The sequence below is a fragment of the Talpa occidentalis genome, unplaced genomic scaffold, assembly GCF_014898055.3.
Source record: "Talpa occidentalis isolate TD23 unplaced genomic scaffold, MPIMG_talOcc4v2.1, whole genome shotgun sequence".
Classification (NCBI taxonomy): Eukaryota; Metazoa; Chordata; class Mammalia; order Eulipotyphla; family Talpidae; genus Talpa; species Talpa occidentalis.
Genome location: NW_026555331.1, coordinates 116,581,809 through 116,609,423, shown reverse-complemented (window position 1 = coordinate 116,609,423; position 27,615 = coordinate 116,581,809). Strand labels below are relative to the sequence as shown.

At 33.6% G+C, this 27,615-nt stretch overlaps 1 protein-coding gene across 2 annotated transcripts in view; it reads right to left on the bottom strand.

Annotated features, from left to right (window-relative positions):
• Positions 1–27,615, bottom strand: part of HGF (hepatocyte growth factor) — a 61,063-nt gene that overhangs the window by 10,178 nt on the left and 23,270 nt on the right. For both annotated transcript variants that reach the window (XM_037510847.2, XM_037510856.2), the window contains 7 exons: positions 26,670–26,788; positions 17,329–17,503; positions 14,472–14,599; positions 11,170–11,272; positions 7,723–7,856; positions 3,571–3,609; positions 2,320–2,416 (listed from right to left, as the gene is read on the bottom strand). In XM_037510847.2, coding sequence (XP_037366744.1) covers positions 2,320–2,416; positions 3,571–3,609; positions 7,723–7,856; positions 11,170–11,272; positions 14,472–14,599; positions 17,329–17,503; positions 26,670–26,788 — 795 coding nt within the window. The remainder of the gene's footprint in view (positions 1–2,319; positions 2,417–3,570; positions 3,610–7,722; positions 7,857–11,169; positions 11,273–14,471; positions 14,600–17,328; positions 17,504–26,669; positions 26,789–27,615) is intronic.

Genomic DNA, 27,615 nt, shown 5'->3' with positions numbered 1-27,615 from the left:
AAGCATTTGAGAGGAAAATGTAGAAATTAACCCAACTCAAATAAAATAAGTAATTCTTTTATCTGAAGGATGGCATTTGCTGATTGTAACATTAGTACTTTTTTTTTATAATGTGATTAGAATTTTGTGAAACAAACTTTATTTTTGTGTAAGGAACCCATTCATTCACATCAAGATACACTCCCAATACACATGTTCACACATGTGGGTGTCTATCCTTGTGATAAAAGGTTTATGCTACAAATATAGGATAAGTAAACACAAAACAACAAAAGCAATGTACTCCTAATTAAAATTCAGTATGAATCATGAAAAGGACAGATTTGAGTTTTTATTCAAACACTGAAAACCATCTAGTGGTAGCAATATTATATATTATATTGCTACCCTTGTTTCATTACCTTTATATAACAATATTCCATTTATATAATTAAAATGATTTTCCAAAAAAATATTATAGTATATTATAGAATACTTATAGAGAATAATACATACTAGTACACTTATTTGATGATATCCAAAATCTGTAAATCCATTTTTTTCTGGCAGAGAAATGGTAAAAGTACAACCTTTCATAATTTCATTTCCAAAGAGTACAGATGTTCAATGCTTCATAGAGTAATAGAAGAAGATTCCCAGACTGAGACCACAGCTATTTATGGCCTGTACCACACAGGAGGATAAGAGTATATATTGAGTTTTAATTCCTATTCCTTTTAGTATGTGCTCTGGAAGAATCACTAAACAGCTGTTATTACTAAAAACTTAGACTTAAAAGGATTTTTTTTCTCTAAAAGTTTATATTATTCTGATTTGATCAAAAACAATTTCACTTGCTTCTTGAAGGATGGAAACTCCCAAAGGCATATACTTACACATTCTCCTATTTGCAATAATAAATTCACAAGCACATGCCTCTTTCTGCCCAGAGTACTACAAAGAATCACCAAGTAATTCAGACATGTGCATTCTTGGAGTAGTTCATATAATAAAGTGAACCCCTCCCCACATTTTTATAGTCTTCATTAAAGATTCATAATACACAATCAACTATGTCTTCTTAGCCTCACAAATCTATATTGATACTATATACCTAGAACAGTTATACCACAGTCATCAACATAAATATTTATAAAATTTGATAAGTTGCTCCTTGAGAGGACATACTGTAAGACAACTGTAGTCATCACCTACATTGTGATCTAAAGTCATAGGTGTCAAAGAAAATGAACTCTATGCTTGCAAAGAATTGACTTACTCAAGAGATTTTCAATTTTAAGTTGTTTCTATTTGATTCTAATGGCACTATGATTTAATTGCATTAAAAATATACACTTTCTTCCACTACTCTAAGATGCTAGAGGTAAAGGAACAAGTAGTTTTCCAAAAAGAAAGTATCCAACTTCGTATTTGAAGACTAAGAATGATTTTCCCTGTATAAATTATGGAGGAAGAAAGTGAAAACTTGTAGTGGGAACAGCAGCATAAAATTTGGAGGAAGAAACATAGCTTCTAGAAAACAAGAGAAAACAAAGCTTTCCTTTAGGTGCAGTTTGGGGTCTGTTGCATGATGAGGTTCCAATAGTGATGGATAAATGACAAATTTTAAGACTCTGATTGCCATCTAGAATAATATATGTAGTAGAGAGTAAGCTCAAATGTTAACTTTTATTTTCAATATTTAACTATTACACATATTGACTAGCTTAATTTTTTACTGTATTTTAAGTGGGTTACATAGGATATGTCATTAATTCTTCAGAGCATTAAGAAATAGATATGTCAAGAATTTTTTATCCATGCTGATATTACAAAAGCAAGACTATTCAATTATCAAGTTTGTTCATCTGTTTTATGATGAAATATTCTTGAATTTAAAGTTATTGCCATTTTCATTAGAATTACAGTGAAAAAAAGCAGAAATTAAAAACAAATACAACATTTATATACACAGGCATGTTAGAAAATAAAGTCATGATATCCTAGATTGGGAAAGTGATGACATATGTATTAAAACTGCTATGGTGGAAACAAAGTGTAAGTAGTTGTCTTTTGCTCAAATAGGACTGAATTGTCACTTCCAATCAAGGATAATGACAATACATGTGCTCCTTTTTGAACTCTTAAGAAGGCACTAGGAAGGGGCAGAAATGAGAAAAACCAAGACTTAAATTTCAGCAAGCAAATTATGATCAGTCCCCTCTCATATGGCTGCTCATGTGGAGGGCACAATTTTTATGACCATGCATGGCCATACCGCTGAGAATATGACTTTTGCAAATAATCCTAATAGTATAATTTCTTTCTACTAATATTTACCTGTATTTCAAACTAACCATCCATCCTACATTAGTTCGTGTTGGAATCCCATTTACAACTCGCAATTGTTTTGTTTTGGCACACGATATTACAGGATCTAAAAAGAGGACCGAACATAACATTTTGAAATAATCAGTGATAACTAGAGAAATATAACTACTCTAATTGTGTCAAAAGAACATTTTTTTGAGGAGAAGGTAAATTCTATGACTACAGTCCCCTGTCAAACCCAGAATGTTTACAGTCCCATCTAAGTGGACAAGTAACACAGAAAAACAAGTCAACTTAAGGTTGGTGGCATTCCCATGACAATGACAGTGGTTTTGCCCACAGAGCACTAAGTACTAGTTCTTCAGGTTTAACATTAATTGTATTTCCTCACCAACCTCAACATAAAGTGCAACAATGTTATATATAATGATTGTTTTTACATTTCAGTGGAAATCAAAAGACTGGGTGAAAAACAAACTATATTTGCTTTATTGCTTCTGAATTTGTATGTACAGTGAGGATGAAGAGCTATTTTGAAACAATACTAGCATTATATATATTGAAATGCTATCCAAGTGATGTAATTATTATGTCCTAGTCACTCTGTCCAAATGACATAATACATAATTCTTTGGAGTAAACTTTTTCCTGACCCTCCTCTGTATTCATTGCCTTATCCTTTATATTCCTGTCCATGATCTAGAACAGTTTTCCATTTGCTTCCTCAGCTTGGGACACAGCAGGTGGTCTCTTAAATCAAAACACTTGAATAGCTTCATTCAGCCCAAGAAATATGTGAAAATCAAAAATAAGCAGCTCCCAACAGATTTTCTTAAACTGAGGATTAACTGAACCTCTCAGATCCTGTCATCTTTTGCCTCGTAGACTGTAGCACATGCAAATAGCTTTACAGCTACAACAGGAGTATGCATAACTTTACAAACTTATGGGTTTATTCATGACATTACATTCTAATTTCAAGGATAGTGAAGTTCTTTACATACGTTGTGCCCAAATCAAAAGTAAATACAAATGCTCTTTTCAAAGTCAAATAAAATCTTAAAGATTTTCTGATAAAGCATTGAATTTTGATATCTAGTATAAAGTTGCCTTTGTGCACATAGAAAAATATATTTTTTAAATAAACTTTTTTATGATGGGTGTTAGTATAATGATAAAATATTTTTCTATGAAGTAAATGATGGTATTACTTCCGACATAGAGACTCAAATATGTTACATATTTTAGAATATTACTTACGGTCTAGATTGACTATTGTAGGTGTGGTATCACCTTCACCTGTAAAATAAATATATACATATATAATCCATATATATATAATTTCTGCTATACAGAACCAAAGCTGCATATTGAAATGCAAATATCTATGAATTGGATAATCTACTAAAATTATTTACTTTCAAGGACAAAATATAGTACTCTTTTGACTAATTATGTATCATCCTTACTGGACAATATTGAAGGCAACTATCTACTGGTAGTAGATAATGTGAGGAAGGCCCCTTTTATAACTATGAAAGCTCTCTGGTGTGTGGCTTGGGAGCACTGGCAGCTTGAGTTATGCAGTGGACATCGAAGAGCTGTTTCATACTAAGATTCATTGCATTGTACATAATGGACATTCCACTGAATAGCACCAAATGCTTATTATTGTTTGCTTGAAACATTCCTATAGATAGACTCTTTTTTTTTTTTTACTGTAATTTGGACTGTTTCTTTTTTTCTAAAATTTAATTTTATCTTTATATGATTGAGGATAATTGAAACGTCACATGTCAGAAAACTCTTCAAGAATTCTAGAAGATAGAAATCAATGTCAATAATAGAAAAAAAGGATAACAAAATATAATTATGTTTTCTTAGAATATTTCAAAGATCAGTCTTTCCAGATGGTAGTAAAAAAAAAAAAAAGTATGGAAAAAGAGACCACTGGAAACACAAATTAGATCTTACTAAAACCTCATAATTTAATTCTTCTTTTTTTCCAAACTTCCCATCTGGGGTCTAATTACTACAAAAAGAAAGGCTTAGGAGAAACTAGGATTTGAAAATACACAATAATGAATGAGGCACAAGACATTTCCTGGAGTTTAATGTCTGACTGTTCAGAATTGATGACATAGAGTTTAGTCAGACACTATTTAGATCCAGCTGGTTGTTAATCCCTGGAAATGCCCTGAGCTCAATTAAACTGGCAACAACACAGTAATGGCATATGGAGTCCTTTGCAATAGATGCAAATTTGATTGTTATTTATGGGGAATCTCAAGAGAATTAATACACGCTAGAGGATTTTTATTTATGTTCCTTTTTCAGATGTGGGATTTTAAATGAATAAGTGTAAAGGTGTCCATATAAATTTCATCATTTCCCTTTTCCTTTAGCTTATCCTAGGGGAGGGTTTTGTTTTTGAGTCAAATGAGGTCAGTGTTTAAACTCATAGTACAAATTAGGATTGAGAGTGATTATGGTCATTAAAACATCAAGGATATTGGTTTTCCACTCAAGTTAATTACTTGGAAATTCTAAAATAAAAAAACTAAGTATTTATCCCTTATGTTGTTGTGATGAGTAAGACTAGGCTATATGTTCTTCTTTTTTAAAAGATGTATTTATTTATGCATACAAGAACTGGGGTACAAGCCAGAGGTGTGGGGGTGAGAGGATTCACCAGAGACAGAGTAGGGAACAGAATAGGCAGATTAACTGAAGTACACTGCTGAGGGGAGCATTGGGTGAGTCTGCTGCACCATGTGGGTAGCTCCCTGGCCGGCTGGGGATTGAACTTGTGCTGCAGGGCTGAAGATTGCTTCATAGTTTTCATCTTAACCCCTTGTGCCACCAGGAAGGCCCTAGGCTATATGTTCTATCCTTCATTGCACATCCAGTCTCCTGTTACAAAGCATCAAGGTAAAAGGTCAATAAAGTTCATAGTTCATTGTTATACCTTACTAAAATATTTAAGTGAATCAAAAATGTGTAGATGTTGTAAATTTTGGGTTTTAATAATTTATACTTATATATATATAATTTATACATTATATATATATATATATATAATGTTTCTCATACTTTAGAATAAGCTGTACTACCACTTAAGGTTAGATTTCTGGAGATTATGAGTTGGTGGCTATATTAGGAATTTTTTTTTTTTTTTTACAATCCCTCCCTCAAGAAAATCCAAGGGTGTTTTTTTTTTTCTTTTTTTAAGATTTATTTATACAAGCACTGGGGTACAAGCCAGAGGTATGGGAGGGTGAGAGGATTCGCCAGAGACAGATCAGGGAGCAGAACAGGCAGAAGGACCGAAATATACTGCTGAGGGGAGCAGCGGGTGAGACAGGAGAGGTCTGCCACGCCATGTGGGAATCTCTCTGGCAGGCCAGGAATCGAACCGGCACAATGGACTATGGTGGTGGGCTATGGGTGATTTTAGTCGTGGGTGTACTACAGTGACAGTACCTGAGGGGAACATCCTAATATTACCTCAATTAAAAACAAATGTATTAGGAATTTTTAAGTGTCACTACAAGTTCTTTTGTCACACACTTAGCAAAAGTTTGAGAAATGGCTTTCCAGGCCTTTTGCATTTTATTATTGAATACTTTTCTCAGTTTTTTTTTTAAGATTTATTTTATTTATTTATGGATACAAGAGCTGGGGTGTGAGGTGAGGTGGGGTTGAGAGGATTCACCAGAGACAAAGTGGGGAGCAGAACAGATGGAGTGACTGAAACACACTTCTGAGGGAAGCAGTGGGTGAGCCAGGAGAGGTCTGCTGCACCATGTAGATTCGCTCCCTGGCAGGGGATTGAACTCTTGCTGCAGTGGCTGCCATAGATTCATAATACTGATACTTTAACCTCTTGAGCCACCAGGACAGTCCCTTGGTTTTCTTTGACTTCCTCCCCACTTTCTTTACAACAGTACTCAAAACTGAATGTATAAACATATGTAACATGTGTCTTACATATGTATATACACACACATACATATATACACAAACTATATATTTATTCAACCTAAATTTGAACAAGGAAAATCTATCAATCATTAAAATTTTACCTTTAGAAAAGTAAGTCAGATTTGAAGTTGAAGCTTTTAAACACTATATTTTCAGTAGTTTTAAGATTTTTCTAAGAACGACTAAGTGTGTATGTGTATAGACAAACATACAAACATTTCTGCAGTTTTGTTTTTGCACATTTGATAACCTTAAAATATATATTAAATATTAGTAGGAATTTTTTAAAAAGGAATAAAAATCTTTACATGTTTTGTAATACAAATGTACAGTGTGAAAATGATCTATACAGTCTCTGCAGTTAAGTAAATAATATCTCAAATTTTTTAGCTATAAATTTTATTAACCTTTCACCAAGAGGAAAATGTAAATAAATCCTGGCAATAAATACTAGTTAGAAAAGTGACACTGTAAAAGTATTTATTGAAATTAATGTTCAGAATACATTGAAATAAAAATGAGTTATCTTCAATAGTATTTAATCAAATACTAACAACACTCTGAAATCTTTCAGTAGCACATTACTTTTAGTTTACAAATGTTAGTTGAAAATAATTTTGAAAATTTTTAAATTATTAGACTCCTGTGTCACTCAGGTTTATAAACTAAATCACAGTTCCCTGAGATTCCATGGGACCATTTTATACTTAACTATATTTATGTCTTAAAATTAAGTCACCGTGGTATTTACAAATTTAGAATTCTAAAGAAGGACAAATTATGCTCAAGGATTTCCCTTCCTCAGAAGATTCCTATTTGGAAACCAATGGCCATTGCTCTAATATGACTTAGCAACATATGTAGCATACATATCAGCTACATGTATACTTTGCATATGTCTTTTATACACTAATATCCTTTCAATAAGCTCAGAGAAGTGGATAGAATGCTCTAGTCTTCTTAGTCTTGGTCTAAAAAACTGAAAAGAAGATGGATTCACCGTTTTTCAAGTCAGCTCATTGATCTGCTAGCAGTCTGGGGACTTTGCTAAGAGCTCTGCTACTTTCAGAGGCTAAATAGGTAGTATCGTTGAAGACAGGGGGAGAGGTCTTTCTAGCTCAGTTATATTAGAGCAATGGCCATTGACTGTGTCTGGTTTCCAAATAGGAATCTTCTGAGGAAGGAAATCCTTAAGCATAATTTGTCCTTTTTTAGAGGAAAGAGAGAGAAAGAGGGGGGTGGGGGGGGCCGGGAGAGGGAGAGAGATTGATTGTGTGTGTGTGTGTGTGTGCGTGTGTCTGAATGCATCCTCATTTTCAGATCAACTCCAGCCTCATATATTATTTCCTCCTCTGATTAAGATAATAATTTAGAGTAGATCCTGTAATTTAAGATATTTCATCTTTAAAAGAATACTGATGTACTTACAACGAGAAATAGGGCAATAATCCCAAGGAATGAGTGGATTCCCTGTGTAACACCAGGGACCATGGGCATCATCATCAGGATTTCGGCAGTAATTCTTATTCAGCTTACTAGCATCTGGTTCCCAGAAGATATGCCTACATAAACAACAAACTGTTACCATGACAAGACACTCATGTCATCCAAGAAAACAAAACACTATTGAGAAGATATACTCTTAGCACATAACTTTGATTGAAGATAAAATGCAAGTTTCTATTTGGTGTGAAGTTTGGTTATTTTGATTAACATTTTTTTGTTGTTCTTTTTCCTAAAGTTTGAAAACATGTTCTTTAACCCAGAAATATGAAATAAGGCTGCATAATTACCATAGATAAAGTGATAAAAGGGTTTGTGACTTCTATTTTATAATTACAGTGACAAAGTAACAATACCCATCTGCATAGAATTGGAGAAGCATTGTCTAAAAGAGAGCAGATAGCAAAGAAGATCAAGGTTATAAAATATATGGATAACACAAGCCATTGTAAAGTATAGTTTTATATTTAAGAAACATATGAAGCAACAATAACATTAGTATGACAAAGCACAGAAAGATGCATTGGTAATTTCATAATAATATGCTATTGAAATAAAATTCTGAAATTTCATGGGTCATACATTTGCTTATATTTATCTATAAACAAAATAAATGTTTATCAATAAATGAGTAATGGTTTATATCTTAACTAAAGAACTTCTCACTTTACATCTTTAGGAAGTTTATTACAAAAGGAAAACAAGCAATCCTTACTCATATGTTATCAATATTTGTATTTACCTCAGTAGCATTAATGAAGTCAAATTATACTGATGGTCATGAAAACTAAACATCTGTCTGAATTTGTTTTGTATTATTAATTATTAACTAACCTGTTTGGATGTAATCAAGGTGTCATTTAAAAAAAATAGGAAAAGCTTAGAAATGGAAACACACACTATTTTTCCAAACTCAGGTTCTTTTTCTAGATCAATAACAGCAAACACATTTAGTACTTACTATGAGTCAGATTCCATTTTATGTGGTGTAAATATAGAAACTTAGAACAGCCTAATGAGACAGTTTTCAAGGTTATGCCATTTTATATTTGAGGAAATTGAAATCTGAAAAGGACAATTAATTTTCCCAAAGTCACATGGCTTGTTAGTGGTAAAGTAGGGGTTAAATACATGGCTCTTTCTTGTGTTTATGTTCAAAAACCAAGGAAAAAAATTACATACTATTCAAAAATTAACAAAGCTGTAAGAAAATGAATATATTTAACATATAAAACATACATGCTGTCTCATTTCCTTACTCAGTTGAAGTCAAAATGGTACCCTGAAAACTAATCATTCAGGGTACAAAGTATTTCCAAATGATTTTTAAATATTTCCAAAATTCATACCTAACCTCAATGAATTAAGAGTCATTACTATTATGGTTCCTGAATAAATATGCACATATTTCCAATGGTAAACTAGTAAATGTTTAACAACTGGTACTCTGAGGAGTATGGAAGCAGTGAGAGGAGACTTTTTTTTTTATAGGATTCCCTTGCTAATATCTGTGATATAAATAGTTCCACCACCAAAATGTAAAGTTACTGCAAGTATTTGAATTTGGAGGAGATGGGTAGAACTGTCTCACAAATTTGTAAGGCTGGATCCATTGCACCATGTACCTAAAAATACTTTCAAAAACAGCAGTGTTACAGTTGGCATGTAATTTTAATCATGCCTGGTCTTACTTAAAATTCTTTAATGAATTCCTTTAATACTTAGGATAAAATCCAAACTTCTTAACACAACTTACAGTCTCAACACTCAAGAATTTTTTCTCTTTGGACATTGAATAAATTATACTGTTTCAACCTTATCAAAATTATTTATGATTTTCAAACACTTCAATATTTGGATTTTTGCACAAGCTAATCCTTCTGCCTGATGTACTCTTCTTTCTACACACCCTTCGCCCAGGTCCTACTTATCTTTTACGTCCCAGTTCATGTGCCTTCCTCTAGGGAACTTTCCTGACCATCTATAGCTGGGTTACATTTCTCTTTGCATCCCAATAAAATCAGATGTGTTGTAATGTGGTATTGGCATTTGCTGTTTGCTAGCATCCCATATTAGGCTGTAAGATCCAGAAGGGCACAAATCTAGATGTCTTTGAAGTCCTAGAGCTATAGTGTCTAGTACTGTAGCCATTAGCCATGTGTGACTGCTGGGAAATTGGTATATAGCTAGTCCAAATTGAGATGTACTGTCATTGCAGATATAAAACAGATTTTGAAATTTTAATATGATAAAAGATTATGAAGGATCTCAATAATTTCTATATTGAATACATATTAAAATGAGAAAGTATTAGATCTATTGAATTAGTAAAATATACTATTAAAATTAATTTTGTTTCTTTAAATATGATCAATAGAAAGCATAATCGTTCAGTGACACATTTGTGAATGGCATTGTATTTATGTTAGCACTGATTTAGAACTACCACTATTTGTGAAGTAAATTAATTGAAATTCTATGATCCACTAGTCAGTTATTTCAAGAGAGAACAAATACTTTAAAGTTAAAGTAGAACTGCAAGCAAAGTGACTCAAACTGTCTGAATCCTTAATTTCTTATCCACACATATAAAAATATCTTCCACATAGGATTGTGATGGCCAAATGAGGTGACACCTCATATAAATCAACCACATTGTAGATATTTATCAAACAACACTAAACTTTTCTTTTATATCCTAGTACAGATGTTCTGTCATATTAACAAAAAATCTATTTTATTTCACAACTGTGAATCATACTTCATTTTAAATTCCATACACACCAGCACTATGACTAGAGTTGAAAGGATGCTACCTTCTTCATCTGTGAATATATCTAATATCAAAATCTCTAATTTTCTGAAATAAGTAGTCTTTTCATTGATAAGTACATTCATTTAATTAAAGAAAATTTCATGTGTCAAAATCAAAGTTATACCAGAAAATGTCTCTATACATCTTAGTAAATAACAAGCTATTTAAGGTATGTATGTACATAAAAATGGTAACATTGATATTTCATGAAGTAGTATTATTAATAGGTAACTATGAGTACATAAAGGTCATATAATATGCACTCTTTGAAACACTAGACTTACTATTTAATTACAATTATATAAATTCATATAATTATTTTCTCAATATACCCATATTCTCCTCAAATAGCTAGTGATCAACAAATATATGCTGGATAAACCAATTATTTAAGTTTTCTACATAGAAAAGACATTTCACCATATAATCAAATTGAGTTTTTTACTAGTACATTATGATATATTAAAGAATAAAAAGAAGTAACAATGTATATATCTGAATATATGATCAGCTGTTGTCACTGCATGCTATGTATTCAAAGAAAGAAATTTATGCACCTGTGCAAATCTTCCATGTTCTTGTCCCACATTGAGCACGTTAGGCCAGATCGTGTTTTGGATAAATTGCCCATATAATTTTTGCCATTTCCAAGATAACAATCTAAACATAGTTATATGGAAAGAAAGACAATGCATATTAGGGGGGATACACCCAAAAACAAATTTATAATCATATGAATTCATGAAAATCAACATAAAATTAAAAAGCATTCCCAAATGAGAGATTTGAGTATCTCATATTAAAGTATCTTTATTTTCAGCCAAATTTATGAGTCTATGAATCAAATTAAAATTTCAAGGTTTTTTTACCAAAAAAGGAAAAATTTAACAAATGGTTTCTTAGGTATACCAGAGAAATGAGAATTTTTAGAATGACACATATATTTGCCAACATTTTCTTCTGAAACTTTGATTTTATTTTATGAGATGTCATTCTGAGTCACGTAAGTCAGATGTTTTACAAATGATCTATAATGTTATTTTATCTGTTTGTTTTCTCAGAAATAAAATCTAATTAAAGGCAGGGATATTACATAGGTGATATTCCGTCCTCAGAGTATAATAACATCATATGATCATGTGGGACATGGATATAGTTTATTCCATTATTGGGGATAAGTCTGATGACTTGGTTAAGGTGTGTAAAAGAAAAACCCTCTCTTCAAATATAATAACAACAACAACAAATATGTTGGGATCTTTGACATTGTATAAGCATATTATTGCCAAAAAAAATTTTACAAAATGACGGTGATTCATTTTTTGTGAGTAAGTTATTGCTATGTTGTTTTTAAATAATTATTTTTCCATTTCCCATATTTCTTTTATTCTCTGACATTCTTCTGTAAATGAGGATTTTCCCTTCTCCCGTACTCTTTTCATAGTCATAGCTACAGTAATAGCAATAATAGTAGTTCTAGCAGTAGAAGTTGTAATATAAAGATGGAATCATGGATTATCTTCTTATTCAACATGATATTCAAACTGTTTCTATTGTTTCCTTTGATGCCCAAATTTTTACAAATTTAACCAATTGAAGCCACTTTTAACTGGCTCCCATATATTTTATGTCCCATGTGGTTTTATTTTTCACCTTTTTAAAATTGAGAAATTTGTGTTCTCTGACACATTGATAGAAGTGTCTATGTTCTTAATGAAAACAATATAAAAAGAGTAAAGTTCTTCCAAGTATGTTTGTTCCAGTCCTACATTTAAAAAGAAACACTATTCCATATTTTGAAATTACATTCAGTCTATAAAAGTGACTTTTAAATGTTCCTATTCGCATTCCCTTAGGATATGTTATCTTTCATGTACTTTATGATACACACTTCTAAATCATCAATCTAAATGTGGAATTTATATTTCCTTTTATATAGAGAAGGATAATAGTGACATTCTTTCAAGTGTTTGTACATACATATCATACATATAATAATGCATACCATTAACCTGGCAATATCCTACAACTACATGTCCATCAAAATTTCACACCTATATGTTAAATTGACTAAGTGTGTTACCTAAGTGGAAGCACTTTGTCATTTTCAAATTGTTCCATGAAACTCTAATTCAAGAATAATATATTGGTAGTGAAATAATGCACCATATTGTTAAATTATGGATGAAATGAAGAAAGGATGAAGTAATGGAAAGGTCCTTTTAAGGAGAGTTAGATCCAACCCCAGCTGTGTTCCTTTGGAAATTTAGGCAAGTTATTTAAATTCCATAAAACTAGTTTTCTTATCTATTAATGTGCATATTTAGTATATTTGCAATAACATGTGCCTAACTTTCAAATTCTTCATATTCTACTGTCTGTGCCTTTGATTTTATATGTATATAAAGCATCTTAACACACACTAGAAGCTTACAAAAAAAAAATCGTTCTCATTTGCTTCCATCAAATTATCAGCAATTAGTTTAACTAATTCTAAGTCAGAGACTTAGAAGATCCAGCTGGTTTCAAACTTTCCTTAATTATTGGTTTCCACATTATTTCCAGCTGACCTTTAGAATCTTTCAAAGAGCGGTGAAATTGACTGAAAAGAGACTCATCCCCTGTTCCCTTCAAAACTGCTTCAAACTTGTTCATGAAAAATTGTAGTAGAGGATAGAAGTATGTAATGCCAATAAATCCATGAAATGGAGCTTTAAATTTGGCTTGAACTCTTTAGGATAAAGTGGGACTGACCATGACCATCACTATTAAAGTCATGTGCAATAATAAGGTTACTTAAAAATTATTTTTAATTCATTATACTACAATAAATGTCTAGAGCTTCAAATTACTATTAATATTTAACAAATTATTTCTCTTTAAGATCTACTTTAATCTGACTTTACTACTGTTCCCTGAAACAGTTCTCTCCAGTTGCCATCTGCAATTCCATTTAGTGGATTTTTAGTTCCACCACTGTACACCATCTCCTTTGCTAACACCCATGTCCACATCATTCTCATCTTTTGCTTGAATTATTGAAACAATTATTCAATAGATCCCCCTATGTTGAACCTTTTCAGAAATTCTGCCTATTTGCTATAATATAGCTAAAGTGGTCCAATTAAAATTTAAGTCAGATGTATCCTTTAATTCATATTTTACAAATTTAATCAGGGTCTTTTCTCTTTCAAAATAAATGTAAATCCTTCTAATTCCTCCAAGTCTTATGCAGTTTTAGCCCAGCTGCCTTCTAATCTCATCTCTTACTACTGTCTACCTTACTCATTTTCTATCAGCCACAACGATGTGCTGTTTTCTTTTAATTTATCAGGCACTCTCCTATTTCCTGTCAGTTTCCTCTTCCTATTGTGTCTTCTTTAAAAACATATGCATATGGCACAAGCTGCTCCCTTACTTCTTTCAAGTCCCCCATAAAAGTTATCTTAAAATGCAAGCTCTTCCCAGACTATTCAAATATGAAATAGCAATAATTCCCTCCTCTAACTCTGGGACATTTTTCTCCATAGCACTTACCACAAACTAGCTTAGTATCCTCATCACCATCTTAATTTTGTTTGTGTTCTGTTTGTTGAAAATTAGGGGGCAGAGGATTGCATTCTGTTTACTAGAGCAGTGGCTAGAACTGTGCCTGGCACTAGCATATACTCAAATAAATAAATAAATAAATGTTGAGTAAATGAATATATCAAAGAATTTCAACTTTAGATTTGATGATTTTGTTTTTTAACTAACAAAACAAATCCAACAAGAAGCAGATCTGCTGTAAAATGTCCTCTCCATTGAGGCATTTCCCCTGGATTTAATCATGCCCACACTGCAAAATGTCAGCTGTTACCTTGTCCACTTGACACGTCACATTTTGGAATTTGGGAACAGTAGCCAACTCGAATGTTTGGATCAGTGGTAAAACACCAGGGTGACTCAGCCCCATCTGGATTTCGGCAATAGTTTTCTCGTAGGTCCCTGATGAGAATAAGCACGGTCATGTAAATTGCATGAGTTCTTACATTGGAGAAGTTAGCACTATTACATTTCTGAAATCTCAAAATGTGTCACTGTCTATAAATAGAGTCCTAAGTTTTTCAACTTAGGATAGTTATAACAATTTAGAATTCATTATACATAACTAAGACTGCCCATATTACTAAAATAAATGCTGTCAGATGTCGGTATTCTTTCCCTTTCAATGCTTCATGAAAGAGAAATGGTACTTCATTCTTCTCATTCTCAAGACTTGGTCTCTCAACTGTTTCAATTTTAATAAACTGACCTGTTATTTATTATATTTTCATAGCCCATATGTAATAAAGAAAAAACATATAACCTCTCTTTCTGCAGAAGAGGCTTTTATTTATAGTCACTAACCACTCTAATTTACAACAAAAGTTCAACTATTCAAAATCACACATTTACCATATACACAAAACAACTGTTTTTTCCTTGAATTCTACATTCTTTGATTTACTTGGTTTTCTACAATTGCAAAGTAGTTTTTTTTTTTTTAATGAAAGAAGCTACTCAAAATCTTTGTAAATATTTCTTTTTTTAAAAGATTTTATTTATTTATACAAGAGTTGGGGTACAAGCCAGAGGTGCGGGAGGATAAGAGGATTCACCAGAGACAGAGCAGGGAGCAGAACAGGCAGATGGACCAAAAGCACTGCTGAGGGGAACAACAGGCGAGAGGCGAGACAGGAAAAGTCTGCTGCGCCATGTGGGTATCTCCCTGGCCGGCCAGGGATCAAACCGGTGCTGCAAAGGCTGCGTACAGCTTCACAGTGCTGTGCTCAATCCACTGCACCACTGGGTAGGCCCTCTTTGTAAATATTTATATAAAATTAAGGCTTAGTTGTAATATAGAAAAACTAACTTTTGGGGCCTCCCTGGTGGCGCAAGGGATTAAGACGCAGTACTATGAAGCTAACCACAGCCACTGCAGCATGAGTTCAGCCCCCGGCCAAGGAAGTGACCCACGTGGCCCAGCAGACCACTCCTGTCTAGCCTGATACTCCCCTCAGCAGTGTATTTCAGTAGATGTGCCTGTTCTGCTCCCCACTCTGTCTCTGGTGAATCTCCCTCATGCCCCCCGCTCCGCATCTCTGGCCTATATCCCAGCTCTTGTATGCATAAATAAAAAAAAATTTTTTAAAGATTTATTTATTTATTTATTTATACAAGCACTGGATACAGTCAGAAGCGCGGGAGGGTGAGAGAATTCACCAGAGCCAGAGCGGGGAGCAGAACAGGCAGAAGGACCGAAGTACATTGCTGAGGGGAGCAGCGGGTGGCAGGTGAGGTCTGCACGCTTGTGGGACCCTCCTCCGGTGGCCGGGGAGCAGTCGGGGATCGAACCAACACTGCAGAGGCTACGGGCAGCTTCACAACCCAGCGCTCAACCGCTGCGCCACCGGGGAGGCCCAATAAAAAATTTTTTTTTAAAAGAAAACCTAACTTTTCATGTTGCCAATTTAGTACATGTACATCCTTAATTTTGCCAGTGATTTAAATAAGGTATTTAAAGTTCTCAATAAGTCTCTTGAAAGTCTTTACTGATATCTCTGTATGTAAAAGACTTTTATCTTAACTAATCTTTTCTTTTCTTTTCTTTTCTTTTCTTTAATATTTATTTCCGAGGTGAGAAATACATGGATCAGGCATAGAAGGTGAATTGCTGGGGAGGAAATTAGGTAACTAAACCTTGAATGCAAACTATGTATTTGTTATTATAAATAATGAAAAAAAACCATAGCAGATGAATATTTACTATCTAAGCAAATATGTTAAAATAGCTTTTAAAAAGACCATAAAATATCTTCTCTCTCCAATATGTCGACCAACCGGTGCTCACAGTTTTCCATCTTGAAATGTTAAGCTCTCTTATTAAAAGCCAATTACATAAAGCCAATATATGTTATTTATAGGTGCTATTTCAGCAAAGCCACTATGAATGACACCTGTGTTATAAATTTCAAAAGCAATCATTTTATGTTTCTCATAACAAGGTGGACAATTTAAAAACAGATGGCATTGTGGCTGTGGCTGTCCAACAAAAGTCAAGTGCTGAAATGGCAGTGAGAGAAAAGGCACGTAACAACTACATAATTACCATGCAGGGAGGTTTCATTGGCTTGATTTATCTAAATAATTGTTGTACTTCCCCACTTTTTAAGAAAATCTAGAAATAATATAAAGCATTAATTTAAAATTTTAAATATTTTGTTTCAAGGCTTTTCCGCTTATCAGTTTATCATGTTGGCTGAAATAAAAGTACACCACTTAACTTCTTGTAAGAGAAAAAAAAAATGCACCCTAAAGTTAACATGAAAATTTAAGAAAGCACTAGTTTGAAATTTGCCTGGTTGTCATTACCATTAGTTGGCTATTAAATTGATTTGCAGAACAAACCTGGATAAGACCTAGGAATGTGATTACTGAAGATCGTACATCAACCATTGTATTCAGAATCACCTAGAGTACTTCTTAAATCTGTATTTGAGATTCAAGTGTCAGATCAAAGGAATCAGAGTCTCTGCATGCATAGATCTGCCTCTTAACTCCTGATTATCCCTAGGCACAATATAAGGAACACTAACACAGGAATTGGCAAAAAGAAACAAACAAACAACAACAACAAAAAAGCCTCATTTTCTCAAGTACATACTGAAATTTATAATATTTGCTACTTTACTCACTTGCACTTGAAATTTTCAGGAGTTATGTCATGTTGGTGAGGATATTGTGAATCCCAACGCTGACATGGAATTCCATTCCAAATGGTATTAATAGTGCCCCTGTAACCTTCTCCTTGACCTTGAATGCATTCGGTTGTTTCCATAGGGACATCAGTGTCATTCATATTACTGTGAGCTATTGACAAAAATAAATATAACCTTAAGTAAATTTTTTCAACCTGTCATCTCCCTCTTAGAGTTAATTTGTGCATGTATTACCAGCGTTTTTTGTCACATACATTTTTATAATAATTGAGTTTATAATATTGAATTTATCACTATTAATATCTCACTCAACCTAATGGTATTGATATGGTGGACTCAACTGTGGAATTATTCTGCTTATAAAACAGAACATTCTAACTTGGCGTTTAATCTAAGCCAGTTTGAAGATATCATCAAATACTACTTGTAGTTCCTGGCACTGTCTACTCATTGATTGAATTACCATTAGATATAAAATCTCTCTGCATTTTAATGTTTATGTATTGCATATATGTTTTTATAAATCACTTTTATTACTTTAGAAATTGAAAAACATTTATGAGTAATATAGTGACCAAGAAGGACAATAAAAAGCACTATCCTGTAATTTGGTTATTAAAAAGGGTAAAAAAAAAAAAAAGGGTAAGAAAAGAAAAATTAGTGTTGGTCTAGAGGGCAGTTATCAAAAAAGTTCAACTTATTAGTATTGCTATTTCCATTCAAGCTTTCCTTTTATTCAAATATGAAATTAGTTTATTCTTGAAAAATTCCATAAAGGCATTTTACTTCTACTACCATTTACAGATGTTAAATATACAACATTTCTGAAATGACTATATATATCTATTCCTAAAAGTAATTTGTTTCAATAAATACAAAGTTAATAATGGTATTAACCATAATTTTTCTTTTAATATTTTTAATATGATATATATTCTAAGTTGATATGTTCATTTTTAAATCAACTTACTGGCATTAAAAAGTATATCAGTTGTTCTTAGGAAAATTTATTTCTTGTGTCTTTCCTAGTCTGAATGCAATACTTATCACACTTCATGAAGATCATGAAAATGCAGTAACAAAGTAAAAATACAAAATTAAATTTTTATCACAATTGTATTCTTTCTTTATGTCTTTGCTGTTTACTGTAGTAAAATATAACTCAAAACCTTCCAGAGTAACTAAAATTCATATACCTTTTCAAAACATACATAAAAATAAATGTTTATAGTTTAGGAGAAGGAAGTCAGTATTAAATCCCCAGTTACCTATAGAAATTGACATCATCTAGAACAATTCTAAGATTAGAATAAATATCTCTGATTCAATTATTCTGCAATTAGATGCATTATTTCTTTAAGGGAGAAGTCAGGGTTAAACATATTTCTATGTCTTAAACATGTTCCATTTCTAATAGTATAAGTTCTTTTCATATGGTTCTTCAACTTAATTTACATTTCTTTCTTTCTTACAAATAATTACTATCTTATGAGACTGAATGGTTTAAGTAGACCTTAAGTTTGGAGTTCTGTCAAGCTTTGCTTTAAAAGGAGAAGGATTAATAACTGACTATCCTAACCACTACCACTGGAATGTGTTGTAAATACAGATTACCACAACTTTCCTTTTAACAATATTTCTTCAGCTCATTTAAAAATGTTTTGATTTTTTTTTTTGAGGTAACAATGGTTTACAATGTTGTTTTTGATTTAAAGGTATAGGATCTCCCCCTTCAGGTGTTGTTACCGCATCACCTCCCCCACCATTTTTAAAAGTAACAACCCTAAAATCCTTATCATTTGAACCATTATATTAAATAATGTTTTCTAAATTTTCATTGGTACATAAAAATTTTATAAAACATCTTCAAGCATTCCTAAATAGTCATTAAAAGAAAATTTCAGTTATAATGATTAAATTTTAAAAAATGGATTTGAATTAAATATGTACTATTTAACAGATTCTAATCTGCAGGTAAAATGCAAACTTTATGAAATTTACCAAATTATAAAATATAAACTCTTACTGCTCATTAACAAAAATATTGTATAAATATAACATCTTAGACATCGGTGTAGGCTGAAGGTTTTTGTCTGCCCCAAATTCATATACTGAAAACCTAAATGGTTAGGTTAGAAGGGCCACGCCCTCATCAATAGGATTAGTGTTTTTGTAAGAGAGACACCTGCAAGCTCCCTGGTCCATTCAACCACTGCCACATAAGAACTGCCAGAAACAGTCATCTATGAACCAGGGATCAGATCCTCTGAACACACCAAAACTGTCAGAGCATTGACATTGGACTTCCAATCTCCATAACTGTGAGAAACAAATGCCTTGTTTATATGTCATCTAATCTGTATTATAGCAACCTAAACAGGCTAAGACAGGCCACACAAAATGCAAAGAATATGAATAATAATAAAACTTTCTATCCTTTGTTTTCATAAGCACCTACAACATTAGAATATATAAACTATAACAACTTGACCATTTTATTTATTCTTCCATTTTAATTCAGTGAAAATATGCCTTATTACTTCAACTACAAACTTACAGATAATATTGTTATAGTGTTCAGTTAGTAATTTTCTTTAACCAAAAGGGGACCTCAGAAGTTAGTGCATCTATTTATCCAATTTACATGGAGTTGCTAGGTCCCATAAACAAAAACAACATAATCCTGATGTGACTTTATAGAATAAATAGTAATATCAAATAAAGATATGTTAGTTTTCATAAAAAATAAGGGTTATTATGAGACATCATGTGGCTGTTTAATAAATATTATCTGATAAGACCATGAATGATGAATGATTTGCCCATAGAACATTTAACTGGGTTATAAATGTTTGATCTTTGCTGCCCACATTTACTTAGTATTCAAACAAAATTAGTTATTTTTGAACTGTAGTAAAATAGATTCCTTCTGTTGCAATAATGTATACACATCAAAATGACACACAAAAAAACAAAAATTTCGGGGGGCGGGAGGGGAAGGATTGGGGTCAGAATGGGGCGTTTGCAATTGTATGGGGGAATATAAAAATAAAATTTATTATTTAAAAAAAAAATTTCATGCCAGTTGATTAGGAAAGGACTAGTAAATGTTGGGAAAGCTACTCCTTTTGACGTAACTCTTTAACATGGAAATTGAATAAGGTAGAGTTTTCTTGAAGTTTCAGTAACCAAGCAAAGTGTTAAAGAAGCTTAGAAACATCCCTAACTATCAGCTGAAGCTGATCAACATGTTTTTTAAAATACAGCACCCCCACATATACAAATATTTTTGCAAGTGTGTTTACCAAATCACACTAAAAATACCAGGAACTCTTCTGAGAGTTCCTTACAAATAAAACATTTTGCCGGAGGTGTCAGTAGTGGCCACCCTTTGGAAGCTGATGCAAAGATATTTATATGACACTCAGTGCCCTATGAGGGAAGGAATGTTTTTCTTTGATGATTGACAGAGTTTTCTGTTTGGATATGTTTTAAGGAAAATAACAGTTGCTATTAAAATTTTTCACTGTCCTCAGAATATGATCAAATACAATGGGTGCCACTTGGAACATTAATCTCACTTGGCCGGTGTACATGTGCTGTGATCTGATTGCTATAGTATTTGGTAGGGAATTTTAAGGTTTGAACAGATTTTTTTTTTGAGAAAAAGAGTATCAGCTGCTGTGTATTCTTGGGAAGGCATCATGCCCCGAATTGGGGTCAGTGTAACAAGGTCACAATTAACACATTTGAACAATTTTCTCTGTGAAACACTAGTCAAATCCTTACAGTGACCCCAACGTTTGATGGAGATCTGTGAATGGCAATTGGAGAACATGAGTCCACAGGCATAATACAGAGCCCTAGTCAGGGCTCTGTAAGCTCTCTATGAATGATATATAAATGCTACCATTTTCAGTCCTCTCTCTGAAAAAATAATCTATATTTCTTAGTGGTGATAAACTATTAGTGCTGTGTTTCCTACAGCTAAGAATACATTGTATCATAGGCCATTGACAAATACCTGATTATTCCAACCCACTTCTTATTTCTAGCTACAGATGAGCAATGAAACCTAGGATTTGCTTTATTATAGTGAAAAGTGATTGAGAACAGTATGTAAAGCTATTCTCTCATCACCAGACTTATTCTCTTTGGACCACAAAGGGCAGCATCTGTCTCAATGTAGATTTAAAGTGTTGCCTGTCTTAAAATTGACATGGGAAAGTAACACAAAGACCTCCAAAGCACAAACCTCAAATTGCTTGCACGTTTGTTTTCCATGTGAACCTAGTATTCCTATCTGAAACTTTTCCCTGGATTTTATCCAAGCCCTTTGTAGTATTAAATGCTCAGGAGAGAAGACTTTTTTGAAAGATTTTTAATTCTATACCCTTATTCCTTAGAAGATAACGTTGGAAAAAACCTGTAAATACAAGACCTTTCCCTTGAGAAAGGGTATGGATAGCTTTGATTTTTCCACAATCAGAAAATAAGATTTTATTTCTATGAATCTCTATTTTAGCCTTGGATGAATTAAGGAGATGCAGATAAAATTACCTTTCTTACATGCAAACACACTGAATATTAAAAGTTTAGATAGTCTCTTAAAATGATGCCAATGTATAATTGGCTAATAGTAGGAAGGGTTCTTTTTATTTACAACCCATGGCAACATGGGTTAGTCTGCTTGGAATGCCATAAAAAAAAATACAACAGACTTAGTGGCTTAACCAACAGAAATTTATTTTCTCACAATTCTCTAGGCTGGGAAGATCAAGATCAAGATGCTGGCCAGTTTGGTTCTTGCTGAGAGCTCTCTGAAATACAGTCGACCATTTTCTTTCCATGTCCTCACATGGAGGAGGGAAGAGGCAGATGTAGGAGAAGAAAGAGGAAGGGGGGGGGAGAGAGGGAGAGAGAGAAAATCTCACCCTTTACTTACAAGATCACTAATCTGATTGCATTAGAGCCCTACCTTTACAATCTCATTTGAACTCCAAAGGCCCTATCTCCAAACACAGTCACATTTGGAGTTAAGGCATCATTGTCTGAATTTAAGTAGACAGAGGTTTTAGCTATCACTTCTAAAATGGTGAGCTATTATTCAGCAGTTAGAAAGCCTCAGTTATGCTGGGTGAGTAAGTACTAGAGCTTTTTTGTACAATTAAAGCCTATAGCTAACAATAAAATATTGTTTACTAAGAAATTGTTAGGAGTTTAGATATCAAGTTGAGAGTTCTTCCACCACCCCGCCCCCACCCTCACAAAGGTGTGGGCAGGAGCACAATTTTTGAGGTGATAGACATGGAGTAGATGCTTTCACAGTGTATGATTTTGTGCAAACTATCAAATTATATACATTAGATATCTTTAGGGGTTTTGCACATCAACTATACCTCAATAAAGCTGTTAAAAATAAATAAAATGTCTCTCTGGACACATATATATATATCTAGAAGTTTAAACAATAACAAGGGGGAAGAAAGATGTGGATTAAAATTAGGTAAACCATGATAAGACATCTATTCTTTTTTTTAAAGGTGCAGCCGTTAAGACAACTAGCAATAAATGAACAAACCTAATGTATAGGAACATGAATTCTGGGGGTGAGTTGAGGTGATGAGTATGAAGCAAATCTTCCTAGTTGGCAGTTTCTGACATAAAAGCCAGGTTTTCATATGAACATCAAGAAGCGTGGAACCATTTTGGGCTGGATCAGAGAGCAGGGAGGAAAATGTGGTAATATATGATGTTAGAGACATATGAAGGGGGAAGAAAAATATTTTTTTTCTCTTTGTCTTATGGTCAAAGGAAATCATGTGTCTTTATCTGGTGTTTATGTATGTGGTATATGTAGTAGGAAAGGGGAAGGATATACTCAGACTTTTAAAATATCATTCTCTTTGTGGTATGGACAAGGAATTGAAGGGGAAAACTATTGAATTTAGATACAACTACATTAAAAAAAAGTGTTCAAGATTAAAAAAAATAGCCTCTTGGATAAAAGAGATAGTTATGGGATAAAAATGACTCATTTTAAGAGGTACACAGGAGATAAATTGACAGGTCTTGATGATTCCATCTTGAAAAAAGGAACCGTCATGTCTAGGATTTTTCTAACTGTTTTAATTTTAAGGTGTGTAATTATTGGTACCAAACATGCAAAAGAGAACCTCAAAAGCTGATTAGATAAGTATAAACAGAGTGTCTTAAGAACCCGTCCCATCAGTTTCTCCTTCACATCCCTCGCCCAGGCACACACATACTGCCCAATTGATCTGTGCACATGTAATGCACATTTTCCCACTCCTCTCCCCAGCTGGAACTCACTGTCTTCTGGTCTTGGTACTATGGAAACTGTTTGCAAGAGCTTAAGTCCTGAGCCCTCCCACCTGCACACACACCACAAGGGCAAGGAACCAGAGAAGGCCAGCATGAAGCCTTTGGCCAGGTCTCCTCGCAAGTCACTTGCAAGGGTCAATGACTGGCCTGGCATTTGCCTGTCCTGGCGAGAGAAGTTCTGCAGCCAGATCCTTGGGGCTTACTGCAGACTCAATGCTGCAATTGTATAAAGGCTCAGGATATCTTGTTAAATTTCATGGTGAGTCCATACTGTCTCCTTCCCCCGCCCAATCCCCCCAACCCCAAATAGTATATTGGTGGCCACTGTGTCCACCTTTCTGTAGGACTCTACTGGGTTTTTCTTTTAGAAATGAAATCTGTGTCTTACGTACTGAAAAATTAACCTCTGGGGGCCAAGGGATTTCCATCTTTGGCTGAGTTACTTTCAAACTTTCTCTGATCCAGTTTATCTATTGTTTTTGTTCAAGAATTGAATGTTATCTTTGCTTAGTTGTCAAAGTATACGTTCTGGTGTGGTGTACACTGGTAGGTGTTCGTTCATGATGTTATTACATTTTTTTAAAGATTTATTTATTTATGCATGCAAGAACTGGGATACAGGCCAGAGGTGTGGGAGTTGAGAGGATTCACCAGAGACAGAATGGGGAACAGAACAGGCAGATTGACTGAAATACACTGCTGAGGGGAACAGTGGGCAAGTCAGGAGAGGTCTTCTGTGCCATGTGGTTATCTCCCCGGCTGGGGATCGAACTTGTGCCGTAGTGGCTGCGAACAGCTTCATAGGTTGTGTCTCAACCCCCTGCGCCACCAGGGAGGCCCATTATTACATTTTTATTGCCACAATTTTCTCTATACAGTAGAGGGTGGAGAATGTTTGTGGTTTAGGAAATGTGGTGCTTTTCTTTGACTGTTAAATGACTTTATGAAATACATCTTTATATTAAAAAAAGAAAAAGATATTAGATGACTATTAGATCTAATTAAGTGTGAGAAAGCTCCAATCAGGTGAGTTGCTGGTGGTGAGAAGTGAGGAACAAGTGTGAGAAGCCCTCAGGTATCCGGTGGTCCGTGTACTCTACTGAAAACATGTCAGCCTTGCACATTTTAACATATAGGAAAAGTGCTGTTTTTAAAGGGCTTAGGAACATCTGGGGTTCCTGAGATTTTTAGGGAGTCCAGAAGATCAAAACTATTTTTATAACAATGCTGAGATGACCTCTGTCCTTTATGTAATGAGATTTCTAGTCACCATTTCATGTATTCCAAAAGAATGAATGCAGAAGGAAATACAAGATATTTAGATATATTCCTCTAATTAATGTGACATCAAAGAGATTTGCTAAAAAGCCCAAATTTGTGAAAAATCTAAGCAATGCTAATGGTCTCCCTATTTATCTGAAAATAAAAATTATCTGAAAGTTAGAAGTATCATAGTCACTCAATTTCTTTCCCTTCCAGTATCCTTTTAAAATAGCCAAATATTGGTTGGAAACAGTAAAGGAAGGTGACATTTGAATTTTCCAGTGGCTGCATTTGAAAGGTGAATGTAGAGGTAATGTAATGTGTGTAGGGGGACTAAATTAGGTCTTTTCAGAGGAATATCCCCAAGATGATGTTCTAGGAAAATGAACAATACATATCCATAGCCTCATAATTGTATATTTATCATTCTGGGTGCTGGTACACAATCCAGTTTAGATTCATTGTCACTATGTATATATATATGTATAGTGGCACTATATATAATATATAAAATATATATAAATATTTATAATATAAAGAGATATGCATATATGCATATACACACAAATTATTATATATTATATATTATATATATATTTTATATATACATATACACACATGCATACAAATATATATATTTGTGTATATATATCTTTATATTATAACTATATATCTTATATATATTTATATATTATAAATATATATCTTTATATTATAAATCCAATTAATAATATTATTACCTTACCAAATTTATGCAATTCTTCTGGTCTTATCATTGAGGTTTTTTTTTTTTTTGTGGGACCCTCGCCTGTGGCCAGGGATCAAATGGCTGCGGGCAGCCTCGCAACCCAGCGCTCAACTGCTGCACCACCAGGGGAGGCCCAATTCTTCTGGTCTTAAAGCATTTCAAAACCTAGTTGAAAAAATATAACTCCTACTCATAGCAATAAAAAAGTCTAGAGTTAATTTAAACTAACCAGCATTATTCATAGAATAAAAAATGTGTGAGTTAACCATGAGGAGAGAACCAAGTATACAGATTTAAATGTATACAACAAGCAAGTGAAAAAAGAAGCTTTTTATCCTCCATCCAAGAGGGGAGGGTTAAAGTGAGTCCATAGAAAGGAGGGTAGTTCTGCTAAAAGGTTGGCAAAGAACACAGGCTGCTACAAGGGCAGCCTGAGAAGTGGGCATCAGCTACTAGAAAATAAAGACGTCTGTGAGAAACTTCTATCAGACTTACTATTCTTCCCTGTAGCCTCTGTCATTAACCAGAAAAGATTCAGTCAGTTGACAGCTCTTTTATGTCTGAGGACAACAGGTAGAGAAAGGATACCTGTTCGATAGGTAAGAATGTAAGGTCCTAACTGGTGCCTCCTTGATGATGTTATGATACTGTGCATGTTCCCTGATCTTTTCTCCCTCTGTGGATTTTTCTCTTTTTCTCCATAACATGTTTGGCCTATACCATAGTATGGATATTTTGTGTGTATGTGCCCACTTATTTATTTCTTTCATAATAGTGACTCACTGAAAATTCCAAAGATCAGGTAGGATTACATATCACATTCTTAAAATATTAAAACCTACACACATTAAGACATCTAGTAAGCATCTAGTAAAATAGTTGTTAATCTGTCTTACTAATAATTGTCTGCTTAGATCCAGTCTGCAAGAGGAAAAGGAAGCAATAAATTTGACCAACTTACCACACATTTTAATTGCACAGTACTCCCAGGGGGTGTCAGGGTCAAGAGTATAGCACCATGGCCTCGGCTTGCCATCAGGATTGCGGCAATAATTATCATCAAAGCCTTTGTCGGGATATCTGCAAACCACACCAAGAAAAGTGTCACGTAAATCTGCCTTGAAACGCCACCCGGCCCTAGACTTCAAAATAACTTTCAACTTTACTGGAAGCTACAAGCTGGAAGGAAAGAGGTTTTCCATGTTTTGCCTTGAATAGACAGCTAATCATTGACTATTAACTTACATATCCTACTAAGTCCCTTTACTAGTAAGTTAGATCCAGTCAGTACCTATCCACCAACTGATTTCCCCAATAGATTCCCCTTCTCATTGGGAACAATTAAGGACAGATTACATATATATGACCTCATGTAGAATGTTCATTAAAAAAGCAGGCCCTATTCAAGGGCAGGCTTAAAGTTCAAACTGAAAGTCAGGTTTCAGTAGCTCTGTTACTAATGATAGCTCAATTTTGGAAACAGAGCCTTTCTAGGTCATGCCCTACACCTACCAGAGAAAGAGACAAACTCCAACACACCACTTTCTCTATATCCTCCTCCCTTTAAATGAACAGAGTCTTGAATCAGTGACCTGATTTTAATTGCTAACATATCCTTTCTGTTCCTACTTAAAAGATAAGATATTCACTTAAAAATAAAGCAGAGTTTTAATTTCATTTAGAAAAACAACAAAGAAAGAAGAAAGAAAAGACACCTCTCAGCAATTTCCAAAGAAAAGTAGGGGTGGCATTTCCTCTATAATTATTTGTGTTTGTATTCTTTATAGAATAAACTAAGGGAGTTTCTTTTCTTTCATCAATTAAATCAAATGAATGGGTCAGAGCAGATGTATAATTTAACCATTTAGACTCAAAACCTACTTCTGGTGAGAAAAATGGATTTGGTT